We start from the raw sequence: 27,255 nt of genomic DNA on the forward strand, positions 1-27,255 counted from the left end.
ATGTTCAACTATGCAGAAATCCCGAGATTCCTTTTTAAATGAATTATTCTGTTCAAACTGTAAAAAGTGGGTTGAAGTGGATAAGACAAGATCTGTTTCTTCTTTCTTGTATCTTTTTGTGTGTGTGTATATAGGCTTCGTTTAAATGGAGTTAAACTTACCTGAAGTCCAAGGAGTCAGTATGTGTCTTTTGACCAAATCCCAAATGGCTCAGATCACCGGTAGATCACTTGCTGCATATGTTATTACTCCATACCCTATTATAGTATGCTTCCATACGGTGTTAATCGGTAACGAAGTGTTTTTCACATTTACAGTTTACATTATAAGTATTTGGCAGACGCCTTATCCAGAGCTCTTTACAAATTATTTACTTGGTACTTGAGTTCGTTTTTTCACCCAAATGTTTTCATGTTGGTAAATGTTTATTCTACAATATCTGACTTTTTATTCCACTACATTTCAGTGAAAAAAATAAATAAAATGTTCCACGCTACTAGATGAAGGTATACATTTTCTTTCGGCTTCGAATAAGGAATACGGCTTCATCCGTATTCGTATGTTCGATTTGGCACGTTATCCCGCTGAAAGCTTTTCCTAACGCAACCCTACCCGTTTATCCGGGCTTGGGACCGGCACTAAGAGTGCACGAGAACAAACAACTACGACTAAAACAAGTGCGGCACAGTCACAGGCGGACATGGCCTTTTTTAAATATATATAAAACACACAGCAGACCTCGAAAATCAATTAAATAGAAATTAAATATTTATTGATAATTGATTTATTTATTTTTATTACTGAATACAATTGTTTTTATCGTTATAGTTACCATTAATTTTAAATACGCAGTGTTGTACTTTTACTCAAATAGAGAAATGACGTTGTACACCCATCACTTGTTAAACAGACAGGGACTACTGAAGACCTTCAGGTTTCATTTCCTAGCTATTTCTAAAAAGCTGTTTATTTCCGGTCTCGACAGCGTCGTCATTCCCTGTTGCCATAGAAACTGCGTGTTTACGCGCACAGACAGGGCGCGCTGTCGTTAGATTTAGACGCCGTGCTGCTGTTTGCGGCTCCCGATGGCTGCACTGGTCACTATTCGATACGGCCCTTACGAGTCGTGTGGAGTTGTTAATCACAAGAATTTCCGATTGGAAGGCCTGCAAGGTTCATTCGGCTTTTCGTTACTGCTAGCCGCCTGTGTGGTGGAATTAACTGTGGGGGGATTTAAACGTACATAGTGCACCATAACCCACACTGGCACGTAAACTGATTTTGCCTCTTTCTCTATCCCCCTTAGCTGTTCTACGGAAATGCGGCTACACGTGTGTTCTTGAGGAAGTACCGGACTGGAACCAGGTGGAGTTGGTTGTTCATGGAGAAAGTGTCTATCAATGCGACATCAAAAAACTGGAGTTTGGTAATAATTTCAGTATAACCCCAGTCTCAGTAGCACTCACATATAGCTACTCTGAAACATCCCGAAAGAGGAACATTTGCTCTATATTTACATTTATACAAGCTGAAGATCTGTTTATAGGTATACATGTATCCTAAAACAGCACACACAAGTACAATCAGCATAATTTTATAGTTTCAAACTATTCATTTAATTATCAATCTAAAACTGTCATCTGATACTTATCACTTATAGCCTGATGCGTTTAGTGCATTCATAAACATGAAGTTTTTGTTAATTTTAGAACCATTTAATATTATTGTGTACACTACTCATGTAGTGTATCATTTTAAATAGTCAGGGTTGCTGTACTTATCTGAATAATTGGGTTTATGTATAAAATTACGAAATAAACAGACAGACCACTTAGTAAGTAAGTGGCCACATGTGCTTTTATGACCAATGTATTCCAGATTTAGCCCCCACCATGCTGTTATAATAGCTCTGTCTTCTGGAAATGCTTTCCAATACAGTATGGAGGGTGACGATGGATTTTTGTGCTCATTTAGCCACTAGATCGTTTGTGACATCATGATAACAAGCAGTGCTGTCAACAAAGTCCTGCAACATATTCAGCATTCTAGTTCGTCTCATAGATGATCAGTCAAAACAAAACATTAGCGCTATAGCAGACATTATAGATAATTTCTGTGCTTCCAACTTTTTGGCAGCAGTTTGGGGAAGACCCGTATTTGGGTTTAATGTGGCCATGTATGTGGACTACATTACATTTGGCCATGTTGTGTATGTGGAGTTTATATATTGTATGTTTCTGTGGAGTTTATATATTGAATTTGTCTGAAAAAGTTCTTGTCTCACTAGGGGGTGATGGGCAGCTTGATCCCCTGTGTCATGAGGCTGCAGAAGCAGTAAGGAACGCAATCCAACAACACCAAATATGATCCTAGAAAACTGATTAAAAATGCATACAAATTATTTGTGTTGTTTGTTATTTTATACCATTAATGCTGAGGGTTCAACAGAGCCAGGCTTATATTGGCATGTCACTGTAAACAACAATATATGCAAAATATTACTCCACATACATGATGATTTCTGTCTCTGTTGAATCATGTATTCTAATCACTCCAGTCTTACTACATAGTACTATAAAATTTATAGTCCCCAAAGAACAATCCTAAGTTAGACTATCATAGTGGCAATAAAAAAAAATTGCTGCTTGTTATTACACCATCTGGTTGTTGTCTCTGAATGAAGCCAGGTGTGCCACAAAGTAATAACAGATAAAGAAACAAAAAATATAGTGTGAAATTGTGATCAATTCTAATCTATGTGATCCCAGCATTGTTGCACATATGCATTTTAATATCATAATCTATTTACTTTTGTGTTGTTTCTCGAATATGACTAAGCATGCCTGCATTCATTTCTAAAATGCATCAACGTAACCTGAATAACAAATAGTTACTCTATTGTTAGCTAAGCACTGTGCTTTCAAAGCAAGCCCATGAACAGGACAAATTCTAAGGAATATTTAGAGCAAGTAATTCATTAGCATTAAAAGCTCTGGCCCTCAAATGCATTGAGGTCAAATGCAGTGGTCATGAACTTCTTCAGCTCTGTCAGGTGTGTGAATTTGTTTCCTGTGGCAGGGGCCGCAGCAGGGTCACGTCCAACGTACCTGAGAGAAAGACAGTGGTGATAAATACATGTGCTTTGCTATAATATTGTCCTATCTCTACTCTACTTTTTTAAACGGGTTATTTAGCGTTTCAAATGTTAATAATAACTTGACTGACTCGGTTTAACATTCAATTACTTTTATCAGTATAAAACAACAAATAAAAATAATGTAAATTCATTGTCTGACTATCTGATGCTAATGAAGCTACCAGTATGTGTATAAATATGCATAAGCCATATAATTGTAGTGTGGAAATTTAGACCCCTGGCCCAACCCCAGTACAATGTTCTAAAGTGCTGGAGTAAGTAAAGAATTAAAGTGTCATCTTTGCCACTCGCATTTAATTAAAAAGATCTTTTGGTTGTGTTTAGCTTGCTTTGCGTCCATAGTTATTGCTTTTGAGACCAGTTAAATGACGGGACTCACCAGATTGGTTTCTGGTTGCAGAGCACAGTAAGAAAGCGTGGTCTTATGTAGTCATAATAACCCATGTTCTTATGCTCTTCCTGACACCATATGAACTCTGCATTGCTGTAGAGCTCAACCTCCTTCTTGATAAGGTCAAACGGAAATGGTGCTAGCTGAAAATTGAGGTAGTAAATAAAAAGTATGTGATTCATGTGTCTAAATGTGGTTATAAAAGAAATGGCTAAACGTTTATGGACACCTGACAATCACACCCATATGTGTCTGTTGAACATCCCATTCTCTATTAGATTTAAACTGACCCCGGGTTAGAACTCTGTGCAGACTGTTCAAGTACTTCCATTCTAGCCTTGGCAAACCAATCATGCATTTTGCTTTGTGCAGAGTGGCATTGCCATGCTAGAACATTTGACCCCCTTAATTCCAGTGAAGAGAGCCTGTTATTATACAGCATACACAGACATGCTGCACAATTCAGCAGTTCTAGCATTATGGCAACAGCTTGAGAAAGAATCACATATCGGTGAGATCAGGGCAGGTGAACACAAATGTTTGTCCATGTTAGCCATGGCAGGCAAAAAAATAGCAGATGTCTTTGGGTTGTATATGCATCCTAAATTATTTTGCAATCCATTAGCCACAATAAGGTATTAAAGTGTTTCAGTGGACTTAAAATCACAAAAAAACAAGAAGAGAATGTGCCACTAATTATCCAGTGACCTCTGTAAGAACTCTTACACCACTGAATAAATATACACAGTAATATATATAGTTATGCATTTATAAACAGCATTATTATATGTCAAATTTATTCAATAAGCCACTTATCACTTGCAGTTAATTTGCAGGGTTTTTTTTACTACCCTAAATGTAGAATCTGAAACACTACATGAATACAGTGTATCTTAAACTGCACTTTAGAAATGATTAAATTTAACCTGCTCTATTCGGACAACTGCAATGCTATCCTCCAATCCGAGTTGTTTTCTCTCTTTTGCTAGCTCATAGTAGACTTTGCCTGTACAGAAGATCACCCTCTTCACATTTGCTGGGGTTTTAGATGCAGCACCCTCATCTGGTAATATTCTTTTGAACTTAGTTTCTAAAAACAAACAATTGGTCATAAATAAATAAATAAATAAGTAAAACATGATCTTTTCATTTAATTTCTTCAAAAATAATTTGGCTGATCGGTCAAATCTTTTTTCATACCTGTGGTCATCTCATCGAAGCTGGAGCGGGCCTCAGGGAGCCTCAGTAAGGACTTGGGAGTGAAAATAATTAGCTGAAGAGGAAACAAGATGTCAATCATAGTGAAAGAAAAGTAGAGCTCTTAGTGGTTTTACTTTAAGGGATGTATACTGTAAATAAACCTCTGAGCTGTGAATCCAACCAAAACAATAAATTAAGAGGACTTTTTTACAAAGCAGACTGCGTTGTCCCCAGCGAGCCTGTTTAATTTGCTCAGGAAGAGATTTTCTCATGCTCCACAAAGCACTGCATTTATCTGTAACTGGGGAACACTTTAGACAATTACTGTATCGGAAAGCCATGAGTGTGGGGAGAATTCGGAAACTTTCATCTTATGCTGTTACAAGTTTTATGCCCATCAGAGTTCTCCTCATTTATTATGCTACAAAATGACAACTTCAAAAACCACTGCCTGTAAATTGGCAAAGTTCTGTGACTTAAATAGAAATGATTTTTGTTCCAAGCAAATATTTAAGTAATACAGTATTTGACGTCAACATATCAATATATAATACACCAAAAAAATAATTCTCACCGGCTTTCTGAATGGTAATAAGATCTGCCTTCTCAGCACATGAAAGTAGTTAGCAGGTGTTGAACAGTTGACCACAATCCAGTTACAGTCATAAACCTGTTGGACTTCGAAGTTTCCCGTGAATTCCTTGATCATAGGTAAGTAAAATACAACTGATTAAAACTGGTCATTATTGGTGAAAGATCAGCTCCAGAAAGCCAGAGATTGGGCAAAGAATTATTCAGGATTGGTAAACATTATAGCAACTGTTGAAGATACTTACTTACTACATTTCCTCTTCTACTGCTTATAATATTTATTTAAAATATACATTTTTACAATTGCAATCACTTGGCCAAAATCTGTAATTGCCAATCTGCAGTTTATTTGATTTCTAGAGTTTGGAACAATATTGCTATTTTTACTACAAATTAGGGAGCTGCATAATCATAGAATAATGTAAAGGATTAATGCTGCTCTTCTGATGCTGGTGGTCTAATGGCTCTTGTGAAGACTGATGGCATCACATATTCTTTTACTAGGCATTAGGATATTTTAGCTCAAACCTTTTTACTCCTGACAAAGGTAAAAATTTGGTCAAAGATGGATTCTTTTACTGAGATAATGACTCCAAACCTACCTAAATCAATACGCACAAAGAAATGGTTATAGAAACATTCTGGACTTTTGGATTTTATTAAAATAACAAACCATACTGATTTATGGTTTGCTTTCATCCACTTGAAAATGTAGATTTCAGTGTATTTAAGAGAGTCTTAATCAATATTAAAGACAAAAATAACCTGATCTAAGATGTATTCATTTTAATATACCAGTTTATTTATGTTTTTAGCTCCCAAATGAAAGCCAATCGCATCATGCTCAGTTTGGACAACAATATATAAAATAATTTAACTAGTTAATATTATGTGTTTATGCAAAGACCTTTTTACTCCACTGAACAGGAAAAGAGTAAAAAGTAAAAGACATTAATAATTGTCTCTTTAAGCACTGACCAAATGGGCAACAAATGGAATCCAATAAAGAATCATTACAGAAGTACCTACTCACCGGATAGTGATCAGGGTCATCTTTGCTCATCTGCAAGAAACGCTCAGGTCTTGCTGATGAGTGCTCTGGGCCCTAGTAACACACACACACAAACATACTCTTACACGTCACAAAGCAAGCTAAGCTGAAGAATGATGTCCTCATTTGCAAAGGCCCTAGCAATCTTGAGTCATCACTATTGATCTCTAAGCAATTACTTTGCCTTAAAGAGTAAATGTTAAGAAGCAAGGCCATGATAATGTGTTCTCTAGTACAGGTTTACTTCAGCAGTTACAATAGAATTTATTAAGACTTGCATAACTGCATAACCGCATAATAAAAAGTAGCCCAGCAGTAAATTTTAAAAATGCATGACAAAGTTACACACATTATACATCAAATAGTAGTATATGTTGTACTACTATGAAATTAAGGTTAGTAAAGACTTAATATCCCGACCAGAAACGGCAAAAGTATACATCCTTCACTGAAGTAGAAGTACAGACACTCGTGTTTGAAAATACTCTGGTAAAAGTTGAAGTACTGACTACACTTTCTCACTTAAGTTAAAGTAAAATAGTTTGGGCTCTGACATGTACTTAAGTAAAAAGTATCGATTACTACTACCTGTTTTAGTGCCACACTGGTAACTGGACCTCACATCATATATATATATATATATATATATATATATATATATATATATATATATATATATATATATATATATATATATATACAGTGGGTACGGAAAGTATTCAGACCCCCTTAAATTTTTCACTCTTTGTTATATTGCAGCCATTTGCTAAAATCATTTAGGTTCATTCTTCTTCCTCATGAATGTACACATAGCACCCCATACTGACAGAAAAACACAGAATTGTTGACATTGTTGCAGATTTATTGAAAAAGAAAAACTGAAATATCACATGGTCCTAAGTATTCAGACCCTTTGCTCAGTATTTAGTAGAAGCCCCCTTTTGATCTAATACAGCCAGGAGTCTTTTTGGGAAAGATGCAACAAGTCTTTCACACCTGGATTTGGGGATCCTCTGCCATTCCTCCTTGCAGATCCTCTCCATTTTTAGGTCTCTCCAGAGATGCTCAATTGGGTTTAAGTCAGGGCTCTGGCTGGGCCATTCAAGAACAGTCACGGAGTTGTTGTGAAGCCTCTCCTTCGTTATTTTAGCTGTGTGCTTAGGGTCATTGTCTTATTGGAAGGTAAACCTTCGGCCCAGTCTGAGGTCCAGAGCACTCTGGAGAAGGTTTTTATCCAGGATATCCCTGTACTTGGCCGCATTCATCTTTCCCTCGATTGCAACCAGTCGTCCTGTCCCTGCAGCTGAAAAACACCCCCACAGCATGATGCTGCCACCACCATGCTTCACTGTTGGGACTGTATTGGACAGGTGATGAGCAGTGCCTGGTTTTCTCCACACATACCGCTTAGAATTAAGGCCAAAAAGTTCTAGTTTGGTCTCATCAGACCAGAGAATTTTATTTCTCACCATCTTGGAGTCCTTCAGGTGTTTTTTAGCAAACTCCATGCGGGCTTTCATGTGTCTTACACTGAGGAGAGGCTTCCGTCGGGCCACTCTGCCATAAAGCCCCGACTGGTGGAGAGCTGCAGTGATGGTTGACTTTCTACAACTTTCTCCCATCTCCTGACTGCATCTCTGGAGCTCAGCCACAGTGATCTTTGAGTTCTTCTTTACCTCTCTCACCAAGGCTCTTCTCCCCCGATAGCTCAGTTTGGCCGTACGGCCAGCTCTAGGCAGGGTTCTGGTCGTCCCAAACGTCTTACATTTGAGGATTATGGAGGCCACTGTGCTCTTAGGAACCTTAAGTGCAGCAGAAATCTTTTTGTTACCTTGGCCAGATCTGTGACTTGCCACAATTCTGTCTCTGAGCTCTTCAGGCAGTTCCTTTGACCTCATGATTCTCATTTGCTCTGACATGCATTGTGATCTGGAAGGTCTTATATAGACAGGTGTGTGGCTTTCCCAATCAAGTCCAATCAGTATAATCAAACACAGCTGGACTCAAATGAAGGTGTAGAACCATCTCAAGGATGATCAGAAGAAATGGAAAGCACCTGAGTTAAATATATGAGTGTCACAGCAAAGGGTCTGAATACTTAGGACCATGTAATATTTCAGTTTTTCTTTTTTAATAAATCTGCAACAATGTCAACAATTCTGTGTTTTTCTGTCAATATGGGGTGCTGTGTGTACATTCATGAGGAAGAAGAATGAACTTAAATGATTTTAGCAAATGGCTGCAATATAACAAAGAGTGAAAAATTTATGGGGGTCTGAATACTTTCCGTACCCACTGTATATACAGTGGGTACGGAAAGTATTCAGACCCCCTTAAATTTTTCACTCTTTGTTATATTGCAGCCATTTGCAAAAATCATTTAAGTTCATTCTTCTTCCTCATGAATGTACACACATTCATGAGTGTACATATATATATATTAATACAAAAAAATAATTTTTTTTGTTATTTAATGAATGTATTCAGGCTGAACATCCACCATATGTTCTCAGTCACCATTGACTCCCTCTGTCTCATCCACATTAGCTAAACTGTACTTCTTGTTGCCTTCCGCCTTTCTCATTGTTAGCTTTGTAAACTAGCCTACGTCTGTGGTGTGTGAGAGCCAGGAAATTTTACACCAGTGGTAGGTTGAAAAAGCGGCGCAATGACAAGAAATAGGTCAATAGGGATAAAAAACGCAATGAGGAGAAAAAATTTTGATTATGTTACCGAATAGATTAAAACTAAAGTAACGAGTCTGGTTTAAAACTTTTATAAGTAGAAAGTACAGATATTTGTGTAAAAAATGTAATGAGTTAAAGTAAAAAGGTGTCCAAAAAAGAAACAGTGAAGTAAAATACTGATACCAGAGTACTACTTGAGTACAGGAACAAATTATTTGTTTTTAGTAATTACTTCCCATCTCTGGTACTGACCATTCCTTCCATGCCATGGGGTAGCAGAAGGACAATGCCATTGTTTCGGACCCACTTGGCCTGGCCTGGACAAATGAACTGGTCTATGATGCACTGGGCCGTGTTGTGGAAATCCCCAAATTGTGCCTCCCAGCACACAAGTGCATTTGGACTGGCCATAGCAAACCCCAGCTCAAAACCTATTCCAGCACACAACACATACATTAAAATGCAAACTAATAGCATAAAAATGGAACAACCTAAAAAATATAGCTCAAAATAGACTAGCTAATTATTGTTTTATATTTAAATATGTTGTAGAGACACCTGGGGTAATCTGGTTTCTCACCCAAAACTCCATACTCAGAGAGGGAGCTGTTGCACACTGTGTAAGGAGCTTGGTTCTGCCAAAGATGGTTCATTGGAACACAAATGCGCTTATCCACTTCCTGGTCGTGCAGGACGTGATGACGATGACTGCAAAATCAAAGTGGCCGTTATGGTCCAGTACTGCAAAAACATACACAATACATTTTTTAACTATCCAACTTAACAGTCATTTTCAATGTGGATGCACTTTAATGTTATAGCTTTATTTTTCTGTGGAATTAAATAACTGCAGGAGATATTTTATGTTTCTTCCATCAAGAGTTGCTTCAAGAAGAGAGACGAAAGAAAGGAAGTGGTGGGAGATAAGAAGAGAGTTGATGTGATAAGGTTTGCTAGGTCACTCAGATGGAATGTTTAAATGTCTGCCATCAAATACAGTGCAACAAGACAAGCATTGACAATCTCTTAAACATCTAAGTAATGATGTAGCAGCTACATTCAAACTGAGATTTATGATTTTACTGAACATCGAAGTGTCAGGTGTCTGCGAGGAAAGAATGACTTTAGCAAAACCGAATCACAGAGATTGCACACACCCTTATTGTGCTTTGGAGCAACACTGCACAAATGTTAAGCAACAGGAAAGAAATGGTCTTAGTGAACCCAAAGTTTATCTAAGAGACTATTAAAAACCTTTTTCTGAAAGGATGAATCACAGAAGCAGAGGGTAATTCACACTTTTGAATTATTTGAAAAGGAGGGTGTAGCAAAGCAAAACTGAAGAGAAAATTTGCCCTAATTGAAGTCTATTTACTGTGCTCATTTACATATAGCTGTGATATTAAAGTGTCTTTTTGTCTTCTTCGATAGGCTAGCTACATCATTCAGGAGAACTCAACACAGGGCGAACAACCTTCAAAAAGAATCGATTACTCATAGCTGTTAGGGAAAGACAGGAGTGCTAGACTACGGCACGGCGATATGTTCACTCCCCAAGGCTTGTTGGAAAAAACTGGGTGGTGGGTGACTGAACGCATCGGCTCACAGACAATCCTCATCAATAAACATACTCATGAGACAACAGCTTCTACCTCTCACTAACATTTTCTCTTCAAAATCATGCATATCCTGAGGACAAAAAGATTCCATTAAAGAAGCAATTAATGAGAAATGTAAAGCAGACTAGTAAATAAAAACCCCACATGTGAAATGAGGTGAATTAGCAGTGTCTCTGGGACTAGCAGTGTGTGTGTATTTGAGTTAGTGCTGCTGTGGGGCGTTGTCAAACAGGTTTTCCTCAATGCCAACAGAAGCAGCACCGTGAAAACACCATGTGGGCACTACGCTCTCTCCCAGAGGACTCTTCTCTAAGACAAACTGACGTCATCTGTCACTGTTTAGACATTAAATGAAGCTGTGGTGCAGAGAGCTTCACTCTGCCATTCTGAATGATGAGGCAGTAGACTCGTTGTCGTCTTCGTGTTAATGAAACAATCACAGACCGCTTTCTTCATGACATGTTCAGTGAAAATCTTGTCACAAATGCGTGTTCATAAAAAAACACACTGCATCAAAATTGTCTTTATGGCACATTTTAAGTATCTCTTTCACAGCTTACATTGAGTGTCAGCTGAATGATGTACTGTGGGTTTAGTATTCTGGTGCACTGTATTTGTACGCCCACCTGAAGGTTCCCCTCTCTACATCTTGCCCACTCAGTCTCACATGGACACCATCCTTTAGAAGGGAACCAAAGGCCATGTACTCCCCAAGAGCCCAGTCCACCGTACGCTTACTAACCATGTCAGCGCGGCCTCGCAAGATCCTCAACACCCCTGGGATTTAACAGAGGAAAACATTCAAGAGACCAGACAAAAATGAGGAAAGTGATGATGACAAACATCCAGGTACAGTCTAGATATTTTAGTAGAGCAAATGAAATATCTACTTGAAATCACGTATAATTTAAGTTTTTTTTTGCATTATGCACAATCTAGCTTAATATTATTTCTTCGAACTCAAGAATTTGAGTCAAGTACCTCTTTATCAGGACTAACAAAATATCACGTACCCTCTGATCACACTTAAAATAAGGAAAAGATCAATTAAATGAGAAAAATTTATTCTTAAGGAATAAATCATTCGAGGGTATACATAGACCATGAAGAGAAATTGAGCTCATGGGTAAAAATGTCGTAAATAGCAAAGAGGCTTTATGCAGTGACCGGAGTTTAAAAGATGTGTTTAGGGGCTGGCCATAAAGAAGCATTGCTTGAAATAGTTGGTGGTTAGGATGATTTAGCAGTGTTTAGAGCTGTCAAGCTGAAGCTTGCTGGTTTAGTTTAATGGTCCCGGAGTGTATCTGCATCACAGCTGTGTAGATCTTATAAGCACCAAGGCACTCCAGCACGACTGCAGCAAAGTCACAGTGAGCTTTGCTAATTGTCCATAGCCACACTATCACGGCACTCGCGTGTGAAGGCTGGAACAAATCAAATATAGTAGACAGATGCAGCAAAGTCTGTTTGATTGGATAACATCTGAGGCTCACCAGTGTGAATGGAGAAGTCTTGCTGAGGGACAGAGCTGGCAGCCTGGCCGATGTGCTTCAAGACATCTTCAGGGAGCCCTGTGGGTGGATAGCTCATACTCCTTGGTTCTCCCTCATCTGTGAAGAACTCTAAATAGAGAAACGCTTCAGTATTTTTTTTTCTTTAGCTATTAAGTATTTCTTATTTACAGATAAAATAAAAAAAAAATAAAAAAAAAAATGTACTTGGCCAAGGTGAGTCCAGCCAGTGACGGATGTGAAGTATCTTTTCATCTTTAGAGCTTGCGTATGCTTCTTCACAAATTTTGTCATACTTAGCCACTTCCTCCTGCAAACAGTTAACAAGATTCCTCGTTATTAATCGTGTAGAAAAATGTACTCACTGCCCACCACCCAACAAAACAAACAAACAAGAAGAAGAAAACAGAAGAGCTTAACATATTTGTGAGAAATGATTCATTAGACAAGGCGCCTAGGTGCTATGGAATACAGAAAACAGTGAGCTGTAAGTCACAATTTATTCCCCGAGTGTATTCCCCTGAGCTATGGCGGTGAACAGAGAGTGACAGCAACGCGCTTGTAAATAAAACGAGCTGTCGCTGGGCCAGACAGAATGTCAGCCATGCCCAGTGGAAGGATGGCTGGGTTTAAGCTTTGTGTTTTTTACAGTAGATCTAGACAGAGTGGGGGTAAGGTGCTCTGAATTTGAGCAGAAGCCAGCTAATGTGGCCTCAACAATGGTAAAAATCATCAGAAATGAAAACAGCAATGCATTTGGATAAGAAAGAGAGATCAGCTTTGCCATGAATGCTTTCTGCTCCACAAGTAGGCTGAAGTAGTCAACTAGAATAAAAATAGTTTTTCAACAAAATTTTACTCAGTACTTTACTTCTCTATATATATTTCAGGCAACTTCTTACTTTTACTTATTGCACTTTTTACACAAATATCTGTAATTTCTACTTCTCACATTTTCAAACGAGGCTTGTTACTTCAGTTGTAATCTATTTGGTGAAATGTTAATATTTATTCTTCTCACTGCGTGCCGTTTTCAACTCATCACCCTATTTCCTGTCTTTTAGCGTTTTTATTTTTTTCAACCTACAACTGGTGTATACTTTTCTGGCTGTCATGCACCACAGACGTAGGCTAGACTACAAAGCTAACAACAAGCACGGCAGAAGGCAACAAGTAAAATGAATAACATGGATGAGAAAGAGGAAGACAGCGATGTAAACATGATATAGCAAAGAGACATTCCTGATCCCCTGATCTTTATCATCTTTTCTTTGCTTGTGTTCTATATGGTGGATGTTCAGCCTGGATACTTTCATTAAGTAACAAAATCAAAAATTCGTTTCACTATAATTCTATCATCTCGGTATAAGAAACAAACCTCAAACTCCTGCAGAGTAACGACATTCTCAGAAATGAGCTTGTCTGCATATTTCTTTAGCACATGCTCTTGTTTACAGATCTGCTTGTACATGAGAGGTTGTGTGAACATAGGTTCATCCATCTCATTGTGACCAAAGCGCCGGTAACAAACCTGCAAAACATACACACAAACAAAAACATCCATCATTGATTGCTGATGGTAACAAATAACATGCAGCTTTTATCCCACTATACAGTGTCTTCTGTATTATTTTTTTCAACACCCTTAATACAATAGTTACTTATTCCTATTTATCAATAGTGGCGCTTGAGGAGTGCGGTTAGCCCTCAAATGGCTTCAGTCTGCCATTAGAACAGGAATGTGTAGCAGAGTGCTCACCAGATCTATGACTACATCTTTGTTGAAAGTATTTCTCCATTCTGCAGCCACTTTGCACACATACATCACAGCCTCAGGATCATCAGCGTTGACATGGAAAATGGGTGCATTAACCACACGAGCCACATCAGTAGGGTAAGGAGAGGAGCGCGCCATTCGCGGATCGGTGGTGAAGCCAATCTGGTAATTAATCGTTTATTTATCCTGTGAATAATGGGTCAGTTTGTCTAAACCAGCTATTCATGATTTCTGCAGAATTTAAATTGATTTGATTCTTACCTGGTTGTTGACAACGACGTGAATTGTGCCATGAGTGGTATATGAGGGAAGCTTACTGAGGTGAAATGTTTCATAGACAACTCCTTGCCCAGCGAATGCAGCATCACCATGCAGAAGAATGGACATCACCTGATGTATCAAAGCAAACATAATTGCATCATATGAGAAAAAGGATGAAATGATGATGTAATTAGTTTTTTCAGGCCATTATCAGTTGCTCAAAGCAATATCACGTACACATAAGAAACAAGTTCACGAGGTATTATCAAAAATGTACAAGACGCCACATAACCTCTGGTATAACATAGTTTTTGTCACAGATCTCACCCATAACAGGAGGTGAAGAAAAAAAGGGAATAAAGATAACCATCCCAAGATATCTATAAAGGTGAGTAACAATTTGCTGTGATTCGGCTTGTCATTATACTTGCTACTTGCTGTAACTAATGTAACAAAGTTTTTCACAATTTTGGTTAATTAGCTAATGCTAATAGGCAATGGGTATCAAACAAGGATGAGTCCTAGGGAGAATAAATGTCATGGCTACCTGTCACAGCTCAGTAAGGAAACGCAATAAATTCTTATAATCAGATAGTAGTATGGAAGATTATTGCTTGCAAGTTAGATATGAATCTTGATGAGACTGCGTTAATTTACCATTTAAACTCGTATCACTCTCAACCTGCAACTTCAAAAAAACTTAAAACAATATAAAACTGCCAATTTGACTGTAATGAAGAGACTATTGAACAGTCCTCAGTAAAAGTTTGAGTGTTGAGACAGAGGGGATTGGGAGACTTACAGGAGAATAGTGTTGTTTAATTAGTTTCCATGTCTTGCTTACCTTCTTTCCATCAGCATCTCCTCTGTAGAACTGCTCAGCTTTAGTTTTGCCCTGAACCACAGGATCCACTGCCTCTAGGTGAGACGGGTTGGCCATAAGAGACAGAGTGATGTTTTTATCCGTCTCTCTGTTGATCCGCTCATGGTACATACCAAGATGATACTTCACGTCTCCTGAGCCCTGGAGAACAAGTAAATAGGTGTTATTCATATCTGCCTTGCTAACAGAGAATAAACTGTTGAAGTAATTATGTAGTAATGGAAATCTCATTTTACCTCCTCTGCAGCCTCTAGTTTGGGATCAAATTGGCAAAAAATCTGATCGAGATCTTTCCTGACAACATTGGCCAGGACATTCAGACGGCCCCTGGGTAACAAAGGTGCTGCTGTTATTGCTTTTGATACAAACTCATAAATGAAATATACAGAGTGTAACAGTATAGATGTACCTGTGAGGCATACCCATGATTACACTCTCTATGCCAGCTGCACTAGATTTGTCAATTATCATCTTCAGAGCAGGGATGAGGACCTCACAGCCCTCTAAGCCAAAGCGCTTCTCTGAAGACCATTTGCGAGCCAGGAAGTCCTCAAAACTGTATCACAAATGAAAGAAACTACATGTGAAAGCTACTTTAGTAAAAGTGATTTTCATTGGGACTGTTAGTTTTTGAAAAACACAAGACAAGTCCAGCACAGTTTGGGGATTTCCCTGGCCTGTTTTACACAATTACAGTATCTCACAAAAGTGAGTACACCCCTCACATTTCTGCAAATATTTTAGTATATCTTCTCAAGGTACAATACTATAGAAATGTAACTTGAATATATTTTAGAATAGTCAGTGGGCAGCTTGTAGAGCAGTACAGATTTACTGTCCTCTAAAAATAACTCAACATACAGCCATTATTGTCATTGGCAACAAATGTTAGTACACCCTAAAGTGAACATATCAAAATTGTGTCCAAAGTGTCAATATTTTGTGTGAGCACCACTGTTATCTAGAACTGCCTTAATCCTCCTGGGCATGGAATTTACCAGAGCTGCACAGGTTTCTCAGGTGGGATTCTCTTCCACTTCTCATTAATAATGACATCACAAAGCTGCTGGATGTTATACACATGGCGCTTCTCCACCCTCTGTTTGAGAATGCCCCACTGGTGCTCAATAGGGTTCAGGTCTGGAAACATACTTGGCCACTCCATCACCTTCCTTAGCAAGGCAGTTGTCATCTTAGTGTTTAGGGTCGTTATTATGTTGGAAAACTGCCGTTAGGCAGGGAGGGCATCATGTTCTGCTTCAGAATGTTACAGTGCATGTTCGAATTCATGTTTCCCTCAATGAACCGCAGATCCCCGGTAACAGCAGCACTCACACAGCCACTGACCAGAAAGATACCCCCACCATGCTTGACTGTAGGCAAGACACATGCTAGACACCATCTGAGATGGTTCCAGTAATTCATGCTCCTGGACAGGGTGTCTTCAGCAAACAATTTGCAGACTTTCTTTTGAGATTTAGAAGAGGCTTCCTTCTGAGATGACAGCCATGCAATGACCGCAATGCTGCACATTGACTACTATAAAATATATCCATGTTTCATTTCTTTAGTACTTTCCTTTGAGATGATAAAATAGTCGGTGAAATGTGAGAGGTGTACTCACTTTTATGAGATACTGTATATACACATTTAATAATCAATTATTCAATTATCAGTGACCTTCCAGAAACTATAACTATACTAAAATACTGTAATTCTCTAACTATATTAATCTATCCAGCAAACACTGACCGTGTTGAGCGAACCAGCCTTGCCAGTAACGTCCTCTTTTCTCTGTCAGTAAATTTCTTGATGGCTGGAGTCTCAACCATTTGCCTGATCCATTGACATTGCTCCACATTGTTAATAAACATGAATTCCACACCAATATGACCACAGTATGATGCCTACATTCAACACACAACAAATGTTATATAAACCACCTTGTTTTCAGGATTTTAGCATAACTGTGAGGAAATCTCAACAAAAATGGTAAAACAGAATAACTGACCAAACTCATTAAATACTATGAAATATGGACAGGCTGTGTAGGCATTGAATACTCTAATGTACCTTTGCAAAAAAAATTGTAATGATAAAAACAATATGGCCAGCTTTGTATTGTCTTATTCATATATACATATATACAAATATAAAAAAACAGCCTCTCTGAATGTGCTGGAATGGCAAGGCCATTGTTTGGTAACATTTTAAGGGCGCAAACCACAGGAAGATAGACATCTTGTGGCTCATATTTAAATTTTTTTGTTAATTCCAATATGGTCATTGCTTCTTAATTATATATACATTTCTTAGTTTCAAAATGGCAGCTCTCTGGTTGGTTTATGCTTTTTAAACAACAAATTCTGCCCAATCGAAACATAATCAAAAGTATATACGGTAATTTCCGGACTATTAAGCGCACCCATATATAAGCCGCACCCACTGAATTTTCTATCTATCTTTTCACAACAATTTCTCTCGAGAGTTTATCTTTTGGCATCGTCGTGCGTTTAAAAATCACCATTGGTGGACGTTTTTTCTCCCGATGCCGTGCAGCTCAGAACACAGGTGAGGTGCGTTTTTTCGTTTCCGTTCGGAAATTTAATTGGTCTAATGTTATGTCGCTCAGTTTTTTGGCTTAAAGTTTGTGAAACTGGAAAAAACCCAGGAAAAATCCATAAATTAGCCGCTACGTTGTTTAAGCCGCGTTCAAAACGTGGGGAAAAATACGGTATTCGAAGCTGTGATATGCATTAATGTTTAAACAATTAATATAACAGGGCAACTAAAAATCTGTGAGACACAGTTCCAATATTTTTATTATTTGAAAAAATAGGTGGGTTTAAAATTAATCTGTTAAGTTTATTAATTTTATTTTACATATCTTGATAGAAATATCAGGTTGTGAAATCTAAAATTCTGATCTTTTTTCTTATCTTCATCTTGGGTGTAAAACACTGGTAGAAACAAAGGCATTGATCCTGTTGTTCTATTACTTTCAGGGCAATATATACATGCAAAGATAGAACAAAAAATACCTTTACATACCTTTAGTCTGTGAATGATTTCCCGGAGTGGAAGTACAGTGTTCTGTCCACCGATAAATGTTGTCGATGGTAACTGGAAGGTCTTATCTAGATCAGATTCATCCAAACTGTAGAAGCCTAGTGATAGTTTTGCAATCATATATTAGCAAACAATGAAAAGTAGAAAAATAGGTTAGAAGGTTAGAAACAAAAAAGGTTATTTGTGTTTATTAGAAATAATATCAAGATAGTCAAGTATGAATTAATTATATTTTAGTATATTTAAAATATTAACTCAGCATGCTTTTGTATAATTTAGACATTATAATTATTCCAAAGTATAATGAAAGCCTGTGCAATTTAGGTAATCAGAATATCTTGCATCTAATCACACTAGTAATAAGATTTGCCAGGGAAACTGTGGATGCTCAGCAAAGCAAAAGCAACTAAGAAGACAGATACATGAAATGAAATTATAGCCACAATACAGATAAACAGTACTCAGAATATAGCACTATATCAGATAACTATAACTAGAGCTGACTGGTTATAAATCTGCGTTCATTACTTATGTGGAGGCTCTCTAAAAAGGCATGACAAAATATAGTGTGACACATAAGGCAGGCGTATATATATGAAGAAAAAAATGCTATGTTTTGAGGAGTCTCTTTAGTGGCTATTACTCTCTCTTTTCGATCTGTTGTGAGAGCATGTCCTACATCCTTTTATTTTGCTGGCACTAAAAGCAATAGGGCATGACGGGAGCAAAGGGGAAGATTTATGATCCTTTGCCTCAGACAACATTAACCCGAACATGCTTTTCAGTTTTAGGGCATAGTTCGAGCCCTGCACGCTCGAAAACACTGTGAATTCTGAACTGACTAAATAAGCAATTATTTGACCAGCATATCACCAATCTTTTCTATGTGAAACACATGGTTTCTCCAGGAAGTACAACACAACTTACTATGGACTAATATTATAAATCCTATGTTAACAACCTGGATAATATCATAATTATATGTTACATACAAGTGCCAGCACAAACAAAGACACAACACCTTTTATTACACCTGAATTAAATTTTTTTTTTTATATATATATATATATATATATATATATATATATATATATATATATATATATATATATACAAATATTTAATATACAAATTAATTATAATGAATGTAAATTATGTAAATATAAATTATTTACAATGATTTTCTATTCTGAATATGATTTTATTCTAAAGAAGAATAAATGTCTTACTGAGTTTGTCAAGCGTTGTTATCAAATCTGAGGGGACGAAAGAATCATTGTCCGCTGTGAGAATGCCAAGAGGATCAAGCTGAGCTACATGATGTCCACGGATCTGCATTTTTTTTTTTTTTTTTTTTAATTAAAAAAGATACAACAAAACAATAATACATGTATTAATATGCTTATTGATATACTACTACTTTAATTTATTTAAATGATGCAATCAACTTTTTCTGGTTTCTATCTTTAGTCAACATAAATTTTTAGGCTGAGAGATATCTGTTCAACATCAACACATCTAATCTTAGAGTAGCTTCACTGTACAGTTTTGTCCACTGGTAGATGTTTGGGGTGTTTTATACCTGGTAGGCTCTGATAAGGTTGTAGACAGCTAAGTGATCCTGAACCACTTTCTGAGACATTGCAGGAGTCTGGGACATGGCACGACCCTGGAGAAGAGCAGATGGACGCCTCTCTCCTGCTTCTTCAGTTGGATTGTTTGCCTGGGCGTTCCGGAAATAGGCATCCCAAGACTGTGACAGAAAGTTTATATCTAAAATTGTTCAAACTGAAGTTTAATGTTTGTATTAATTACCTAAAGCAGAACCTGAATATCAGCCAGAAAGTAAAGTAACCTTGATAATAAACAGTTCTAGAAAAAAAAAAACAGATATAGGAGTGCATGCTAAAATGCTGGAACTTTAAATGCTTACCACACCTCATGAACGTTTTTGTGGTCCTCGAGCCAGGCGTAGTACATCTCTTCTACATAGCTGGTACTGAGGGGATTTCCAGAAGAATAGCATTGTTGAGGGTCCCACACACGACTCTTCAACCACAGACCTCTGAGAGAGGCCAGGGAGCGAAACCGACTCATATCTGGTTAGCCTGAGGCAAGATCAACCCAGATCATTAATAAAGTGTTATGCATTTTAATAAATTGCTTTATGTCATATTTGGTGGAGAAAAATTTATTAAAGTTGCAGTGTATACGTTTTGTTTGTCCAGAAACAAAAAGTTTGCAAGGTGTAACCTAATCTTACATGCCAAATCACCATGATCAACCTTGACAAGTTAGCTAATAGACAAAACAGAATATACCTGTGTTTCCTAACTTGGTGACTTTATCACTAAATTTGGTCAGTAACAAAATGCATCATGCAAATGTACTAGGACACATCATCATGAGGTCATCCATAAAGGCTCTTATGAGGGTCCTCTACACTCTACCTCTGCTGACTTGACAATCATGTTCATGGCAAGGGCAAAAAGAATGACTGAGAGGGTACAGACAGAAATTATGCCTTTCTCAAGCCGAAACCAGTCTGATGTACCTGACCCAATGGTGACTCTTATCATAAAGTTGCTGTAATAGTCAGGTCCACAATTTTACTGGGGACATGATGTCGCTGGAAAGTGAGCACAATCAGATTGTGAGCTATGGATCCATATGCATTAGCAAGGTCCAACCATAACACAGTAAGGTCTCCTTCCCAATCCTTTTAAATGAGTTGTGTAATTACTCCTGTGTGCTCCAAACAGCTAGGCACTCCCAGAATACCATCCTTCTACATAGATATATCAATATGGTTGTTCTTCAAGAGAAACTCGTCACAACTTAGCTATGTTTTTACTATAAATTTACATTTACATTTGCGGCATTTGTCAGACACCCTTATCCAGAGCGACGTACAAAAGTGCTTTAAGTCTCTAGCAATTAATAAATCTACACTGGTATGCAAGATTACAAACTTAATATAAATATAATTCTTGAAAGCATACATTGGTGACTGTGCAGCACTGCCCTGAAATAGCTAAATATGAATATTCTTGGAATACTCTTCTACTTTGTCAAAAAGCTCTTTCATCTTGATAGTCAATAACATCATCTGGTGACTTATAGTGAAGTTTTTGTTTTTTTTGCTAGTGTTGCAGAAATGGACCTCACTAGGTCAGCATGATCAGAAGCTTAAATGTACACCACTGACAGAATGAGCTAGTCATCAAACTCGTCTAAATGCAAATGTATTGAAGACGAACAGTATTGTTTCTTTCAGATTTTTTTTTTGTTTTTTATATTGAATATATTTATATTGCACGGTGCACAGTAATTCTCATAACACTTCTGTATTGTTGAGGAGTTATTATGTTAATGGAAGCATGATATAAATTTATCTTAATGTTATATTTGGCAGTATTCTACATTATACACCACTATGCAAAACAGTAGGCTTATGTCAGAACACCAATGACAGACATTTCTATTTAGACACTATTAAGTAAGAAGCATGCAATTTGCAATGCAACCTTAACATCTCTCAACATGTGTACTGAGTTGGTACTTATCTCCAAATGCCCCGAAAATAATGCGTTAAAAAAAGACAAACAACAAACTGCACTATACCACCACAATTCTGCAGACCACTAACCATAACACTTAAATGCATTTTTTTAACATAGTGTTCTAGATTAAGTCCCCATTTTGCTGTTATAATAACCTCAAGCTTCTGGGTAGGCATTCCACAAGATTTTAGAGTGTGGCTCGAATGATTCAGCTATTCTGCTACAAGAACATTATTGATGTCAGGCACTGATGTTTAATAGAGAGGCCATAGTGTGCAGTCGGTGTTCCAGTTCATCCCAAACATGTTCATTGGGGTTGAGGTCAGGGTTCTGTGCAGCTCATCTCTTTATAGGGATCACTTTGGGCAAAGGTCATACGGGCACATTTGAGTAAAGGGAAGTTGTAATGCTACAGCATTCAAAGCCATTCAACACAACTGTGCGTAAAAAATTTTAGGGAAGAAAACCCAGTGTGTTGTTCAGGTGTTTACAAACTGTTGGCCATACTATGTCTATGTGTATAGGTAATCACATATTAATACATGGTAAACAAGAGGGTCAAATAGGACTATTTGTTCTAGACCCATTTTTTCAAGGCAGGCCATTAAAATCTAGATAGTTAACTGTTTGAGCTAGCTAATGTTAGATGAATTACATTACTGTTTATGGTCATACCGCAAATAAAGCCTGGCTTAGAGCATAGATCGCCAGGAGGTAACTTTTGGAAATTGGGAGGTTTTTTCTTTATTAGAAGTATTGCTTTCCTCCATAACTAACCTCCTGAGGCACCTCATGGGCATTCACCAGGCATCGGAAATCAATCTTTCTGGTGTTAATTTGGTCTTAAAACAATGATATGAGCTAATGCCAGGCCCCAGACTGATTGGCAGAAGAAACAAACATAAACAAACAAATAATCCACTCAAAAATTAATGAGAATTCTTTTTATATAAAGCCACCATATTAACCTAGTGATGTTCAAATAGTGTCCTTGTAGTCGATTTATGTCTTCTTTTTCTTTCGGCTTCTCCCATTAGGGGTCGCCACAGCGGATCATTAGGCTCCATACCCCCCTGTCCTCTACATCTGCCTCTTTCAATCCAACAACCTGCATGTCTTCCCTCACCACATCCATAAACCTCCTCCTTGGCCTTCCTCTTTTCCTCCTTCCTGGTGGCTCCATCCTCAGCATTTTTCTACCGATATAACCCATGTCCCTCCTCTGCACATGTCCAAACCATCTCAATCTTGCCTCCCTCACCTTGTCGCCAAAACATCGTAAATGCGCTGTCCCTCTAATAAACTCATTTCTAATCCTGTCCATCCTCGTTACTCTCAATAAAACCTCAACATCTTCAGCTCTGCCACCACCAGCTCCACCTTCTGTCTTTTACTCAGTGCCAGTGTCTCTAAAGCATACAACATCGCAGGTCTCACCACAGTCCTATAAACTTTCCCTTTCACTCTTGCAAATAAACTTCTATCACAAATCTTCTTCTTCTTCTTTCGGCTGCCCCCATTAGGGGTCGCCACAGCGGATCATCCGTCTCCATACCACCCTGTCCTCTACATCTGCCTCTTTCACACCAACTACCTGCATGTCTTCCCTCACCACATCCATGAACCTCCTCCTTGGCCTTCTTCTTTTCCTCCTACCTGGTGGCTCCATCCTCAGCATTTTTCTACCGATATAACCCATGTCCCTCCTCTGCACATGTCCAAACCATCTCAATCTTGCCTCCCTCACCTTGTCACCAAAACATCCTACATGCGCTGTCCCTCTAATAAACTCATTTCTAATCTTGTCCATCCTCGTCACTCCCAACGAAAACCTTAACATCTTCAGCTCTGCTACCTCCAGCTCCACCTCCTGTCTTCTACTCAATGCCACTGTCTCTAATCCATACAACATCGCAGGTCTCACCACAGTCCTATAAACTTTCCCTTTCATTCTTGCAGATACCCTACTATCACAAATCACTCCTGTCACTCTTCTCTACCCACTCCACCCTGCCTGCACTCTTTTCTTTACTTCTCTAACACACTCTCCATTACTTTGCACTGTTGACCCCAGGTACCTGAACTCCTCCACCTTTTCCAGCTCTTCTCCCTGCAACCGCACCCCTCCACTGCCCTCCCTCTCATTCACACACATGTACTCTGTCTTACGCCTACTGACTTTCATTCCCCTTCCCTCCAACGCATATCTCCACCTCTCCAGGCTCTTCTCAACCTGCTCCCTACTCTCACCACAAATCACAATATCATCCGCAAACATCATAGTCCAGGGAGACTCCTGTCTGACCTTGTCCGTCAACCTGTCCATCACCACTGCAAACAGGAAAGGGCTCAGGGCCGATCCTTTATGCAGTCCAACCTTCACCCTGAACCAGTCTGTCGTACCTACTGCACACTTTACTGCCGTCACACTGTCCTCATACATGTCCTGCACCACCCTCACATACTTCTCTGACACACCTGACTTCCTCATACAATACCATAACTCCTCTCTTGGCACTCTGTCGTACGCTTTCTCTTAATCCACAAATACACAATGCAATTCCTTCTGTCCTTCTCTATACTTCTCCATTAACATCCTCAAAGCAAATAAGGCATCTTTGGTGCTCTTCCTCGGCATGAAACCATACTGTTGCTCACAGATGGTCACCTCTTCTCTCAGCCTGGCTTCCACTACTCTTTCCCATAACTTCATGGTGTGACTGATCAACTTAATTCCCCTGTAGTTACTGCAAGACTGCACATCTCCTTTATGCTTAAAGATCGGTACCAGCACACTTCTTCTCCATTCCTCAGGGATCTTCTCACCTTCCAAAATCCTGTTAAACAACCTGGTCAAAAACTCCACTGCCATCTCTCCTAAACATCTCCACGCTTCTACCGGTATGTCATCTGGTCCAACCGACTTTCCACTCTTCATCCTCTTAATCGCTTCTCTCACTTCCTCCTTACTAATCCTATCTACATCCTGCTTCACCAACTCCACATCGTCCAACCTTCTCTCTCTCTGATTTTCCTCATTCATCAGCTGCTCAAAATACTCCCTCCACCTTCTCAACACACTCTCCTCACTAGTCAACACATTTCCCTTTCCATCCTTTATTGCTCTAACTTGCAGTACATCCTTCCCAGCTCGGTCCCTCTGCCTGGCCAATCGGTATAAATCCTTTTCTCCTCCCTTAGTGTCCAACCTCTCATACAGCTTCTCATATGCCTTATCCTTGGCTTTCGCCACATCCCTCTTTACCTGCTGCCGCATCTCCTTGTACTCCTGCCTACTTTTCTCATTACTCTGTCTATCCCACTTCTGTTTTGCCAACCTCTTTCTCCTTATGCTCTCCTGCACTTCCTCATTCCACCACCACGTCTCCTTGTCTTGCTTTCTATTTCCAGAAGTCACACCAAGTACTTTTCTAGCTGCCTCTCTCATCACTCCTGCAGTAGTTGCCCAATCATCCAGCACCTCTTCAACACCACCGAGCCTCTGTCTGACCTCTTCCCTGAACCTTACACTACACTCTTCCTCCTTAAGTTTCCACCATCTTATTCTTCTTTCAGTCCTCACCCTCCTCTTCGCCTCCAAAACCATCCTACAGACCACCATCTAATGCTGTCTAGCTACACTGTCCCCTGCCAACACCTTTCAGTCTCCAATCTCCTTCAGGTTGCATCTCCTGCATAGCACAGAGTCCACCTGTGTGCACCTTCCTCCACTCTTATACGTCACCCTATGATCCTCCTTCTTCTTAAAATAAGTGTTCACCACTGCCATTTCCATCCTTTTAGCAAAATCTACCACCATTTGCCCTTCCACATTCCTCTCCTTAAAACCACACCTACCCATCACCTCCTCATCACCTCTGTTCCCTTCACCTACATGCCCATTAAAGTCTGCCCCAATCACCAATCGTTCTTTCCTAGGTACACCGTCTACCACTTCATCTAATTCACTCCAGAATTTTTCCTTCTCCTACATCTCACAGCCAACTTGTGGAGCATAGGCACTGATGACATTCATCATCATCCCTTCAACTTCCACCTTCACGATCATCACCCTATCAGAAACTCTCTTCACCTCCACTACACTCTTACTGTACTCTTCCTTCAGAATCACCCCTACACCATTTCTCTTTCCATCCACACCATGATAAAACAGTTTAAACCCACCTCCAATGTTCCTGGCCTTACTCCCTTTCCACTTGGTCTCCTAAACACACAACATATCTACCTTTCTCCTCTGCATCATGTCAGCTACCTCTCTCCCTTTACCCGTCATAGTACCAACATTTAAAGTACCAACCCGAACCTCTACTCTCCTACACTGCTCCTTTCCCTGCCGTCTCTGTAGACTTCTTCCTCCTCTTCTTCTCCTCCGTCGGCCAACAGTAGTCCAATTTCCACCGGTATCCTGTTGGCTAACAACGGTCGAGGGTAACCCGGGCCTCAACCGATCCGGTATGGAATTCTGGTTTGTGATCCGCATATTTGATTTGGGATGTTTTACGCTGGATGCCCTTCCTAACACCCCCCTGCACTGGCTTGTGCAACCCTAATGGCTGGGTTTTTGTAGTCGATTTATCTACAAAGATAGTAATGTAGTACTGAATTTATATTATTGTGATGTCAGATCAGATGCATTTCGTCATCTATTTTGACCCTCCATAGTTTTACTTTCCTAGGATAAAAGTGGATGTCTCCATCCGCGAGTCAAAATATCTATTTATCGACTAGTTCCCCAGCTCACTGTAAAATCCCACGACATCAGCGTACTGATGAGTGAAGGACACGAAAACACTCTGCTAACTGCTTCCCCGAATCACACCACACACTGCATATGTCTGATCTGCGCGGCTTTTAGGAAACAGAGTAAATGTTTGGCTCTGCAGTGCGGTTTACGCTACACACATTGTCCTTTAACGGGTTTTAGTAAAGAGAAATGTCACCTTGAAGAGGCAGTGCGACGAATGACGTTCCGTTTCAGCACCGACTTGGTGTGTGTGAGTCGAGGTGAAATGTCCGTTAATCCCGCAATGTCATCTCCTGTTTAATCGCTTTAGCTCAGCACAGCAGCTCTGTACATTTACAGGACGAAGAGGAAGGAAGCCCGAGGCCTTACCTGTGACTGTATACGACGCTGAAGCTGGACCGATGGGAGGGAAGAGCTCTAAGTGGAGCACTAACAAGAGCAGGACACTTGCATGCATCTGTCCGATCATGTTACAGCTGTAGCATTTACTAAAACTAAAAGTACTAAATATGATCAGACAAATTAGATCACCAACTCTTGAAAAAGTAGTGATATATTGTACATAATGCAAAATGGTTATATGTTCCTCATTGTTTTATTTTTTTACATTTTTTTTTTATTAATCATTCAACTTTCACAACTTGCTAGCTCTCTCTTTATCTATCTAGCTACTGTATATATAGCTGGACAAGTCCACTATGTACACAAAGATATATACAATATACAAGCA

The 27,255-nt window shown here is 39.0% G+C and overlaps 2 protein-coding genes across 4 annotated transcripts; one reads left to right on the plus strand and one right to left on the minus strand.

The window, feature by feature from the left end:
* Positions 1-746: 746 nt before the first annotated feature.
* ogdhl (oxoglutarate dehydrogenase L) lies at positions 747-27,003 on the minus strand. Of its 3 annotated transcripts, none has more exons than XM_083539396.1 (24): positions 26,895-27,003; positions 20,136-20,305; positions 19,780-19,950; positions 19,427-19,529; positions 18,180-18,295; positions 16,881-17,035; positions 15,538-15,684; positions 15,365-15,455; positions 15,090-15,269; positions 14,246-14,374; positions 13,967-14,146; positions 13,586-13,738; positions 12,415-12,517; positions 12,190-12,318; positions 11,323-11,473; positions 9,658-9,785; positions 9,330-9,508; positions 6,373-6,444; positions 5,323-5,448; positions 4,749-4,821; positions 4,475-4,638; positions 3,537-3,691; positions 1,886-3,107; positions 747-1,830 (listed from the first exon to the last, which is right to left on the minus strand). In XM_083539396.1, exons 2-23 carry the CDS (start codon positions 20,292-20,294, stop codon positions 2,984-2,986), a joined length of 2,988 nt encoding a protein of 995 aa, XP_083395522.1. In that variant the 5' UTR covers positions 20,295-20,305; positions 26,895-27,003; the 3' UTR covers positions 747-1,830; positions 1,886-2,983. The 3 variants fall into 3 exon arrangements, with proteins under 3 accessions (XP_083395522.1, XP_083395521.1, XP_083395523.1); XM_083539395.1 differs by having other exon boundaries at positions 26,722-26,999; XM_083539397.1 differs by having other exon boundaries at positions 20,131-20,305; positions 26,895-26,970.
* On the plus strand, positions 1,034-2,391 carry cUnh10orf53 (chromosome Un C10orf53 homolog). The gene is made up of 3 exons (XM_083539463.1): positions 1,034-1,173; positions 1,307-1,426; positions 2,288-2,391. Exons 1-3 carry the CDS (start codon positions 1,086-1,088, stop codon positions 2,365-2,367), a joined length of 288 nt encoding a protein of 95 aa, XP_083395589.1. The 5' UTR covers positions 1,034-1,085; the 3' UTR covers positions 2,368-2,391.
* Positions 27,004-27,255: the final 252 nt, after the last annotated feature.

This window comes from Silurus aristotelis (assembly GCF_946808225.1).
Source record: "Silurus aristotelis genome assembly, chromosome: 4".
NCBI classification, from domain to species: Eukaryota; Metazoa; Chordata; class Actinopteri; order Siluriformes; family Siluridae; genus Silurus; species Silurus aristotelis.

Excerpts from the sequence above, each read along its gene's own strand:
- cUnh10orf53 (XM_083539463.1), top strand. The coding sequence starts at position 1,086 with ATGGCTGCACTGGTCACTATTCGATACGGCCCTTACGAGTCGTGTGGA. Across the intron at positions 1,174-1,306 it reads CCGATTGGAAGGCCTGCAAG|CTGTTCTACGGAAATGCGGC; the intron begins GTTCATTCGGCT and ends TATCCCCCTTAG. Across the intron at positions 1,427-2,287 it reads CATCAAAAAACTGGAGTTTG|GGGGTGATGGGCAGCTTGAT; the intron begins GTAATAATTTCA and ends TTGTCTCACTAG.
- ogdhl (XM_083539396.1), bottom strand. The coding sequence starts at position 20,294 with ATGAGTCGGTTTCGCTCCCTGGCCTCTCTCAGAGGTCTGTGGTTGAAG. Across the intron at positions 17,036-18,179 it reads AAATCATTCACAGACTAAAG|GCATCATACTGTGGTCATAT; the intron begins GTATGTAAAGGT and ends TGTTGAATGTAG. Across the intron at positions 12,319-12,414 it reads GCTGGACTCACCTTGGCCAA|AGTTCTTCACAGATGAGGGA; the intron begins GTACATTTTTTT and ends TTCTCTATTTAG.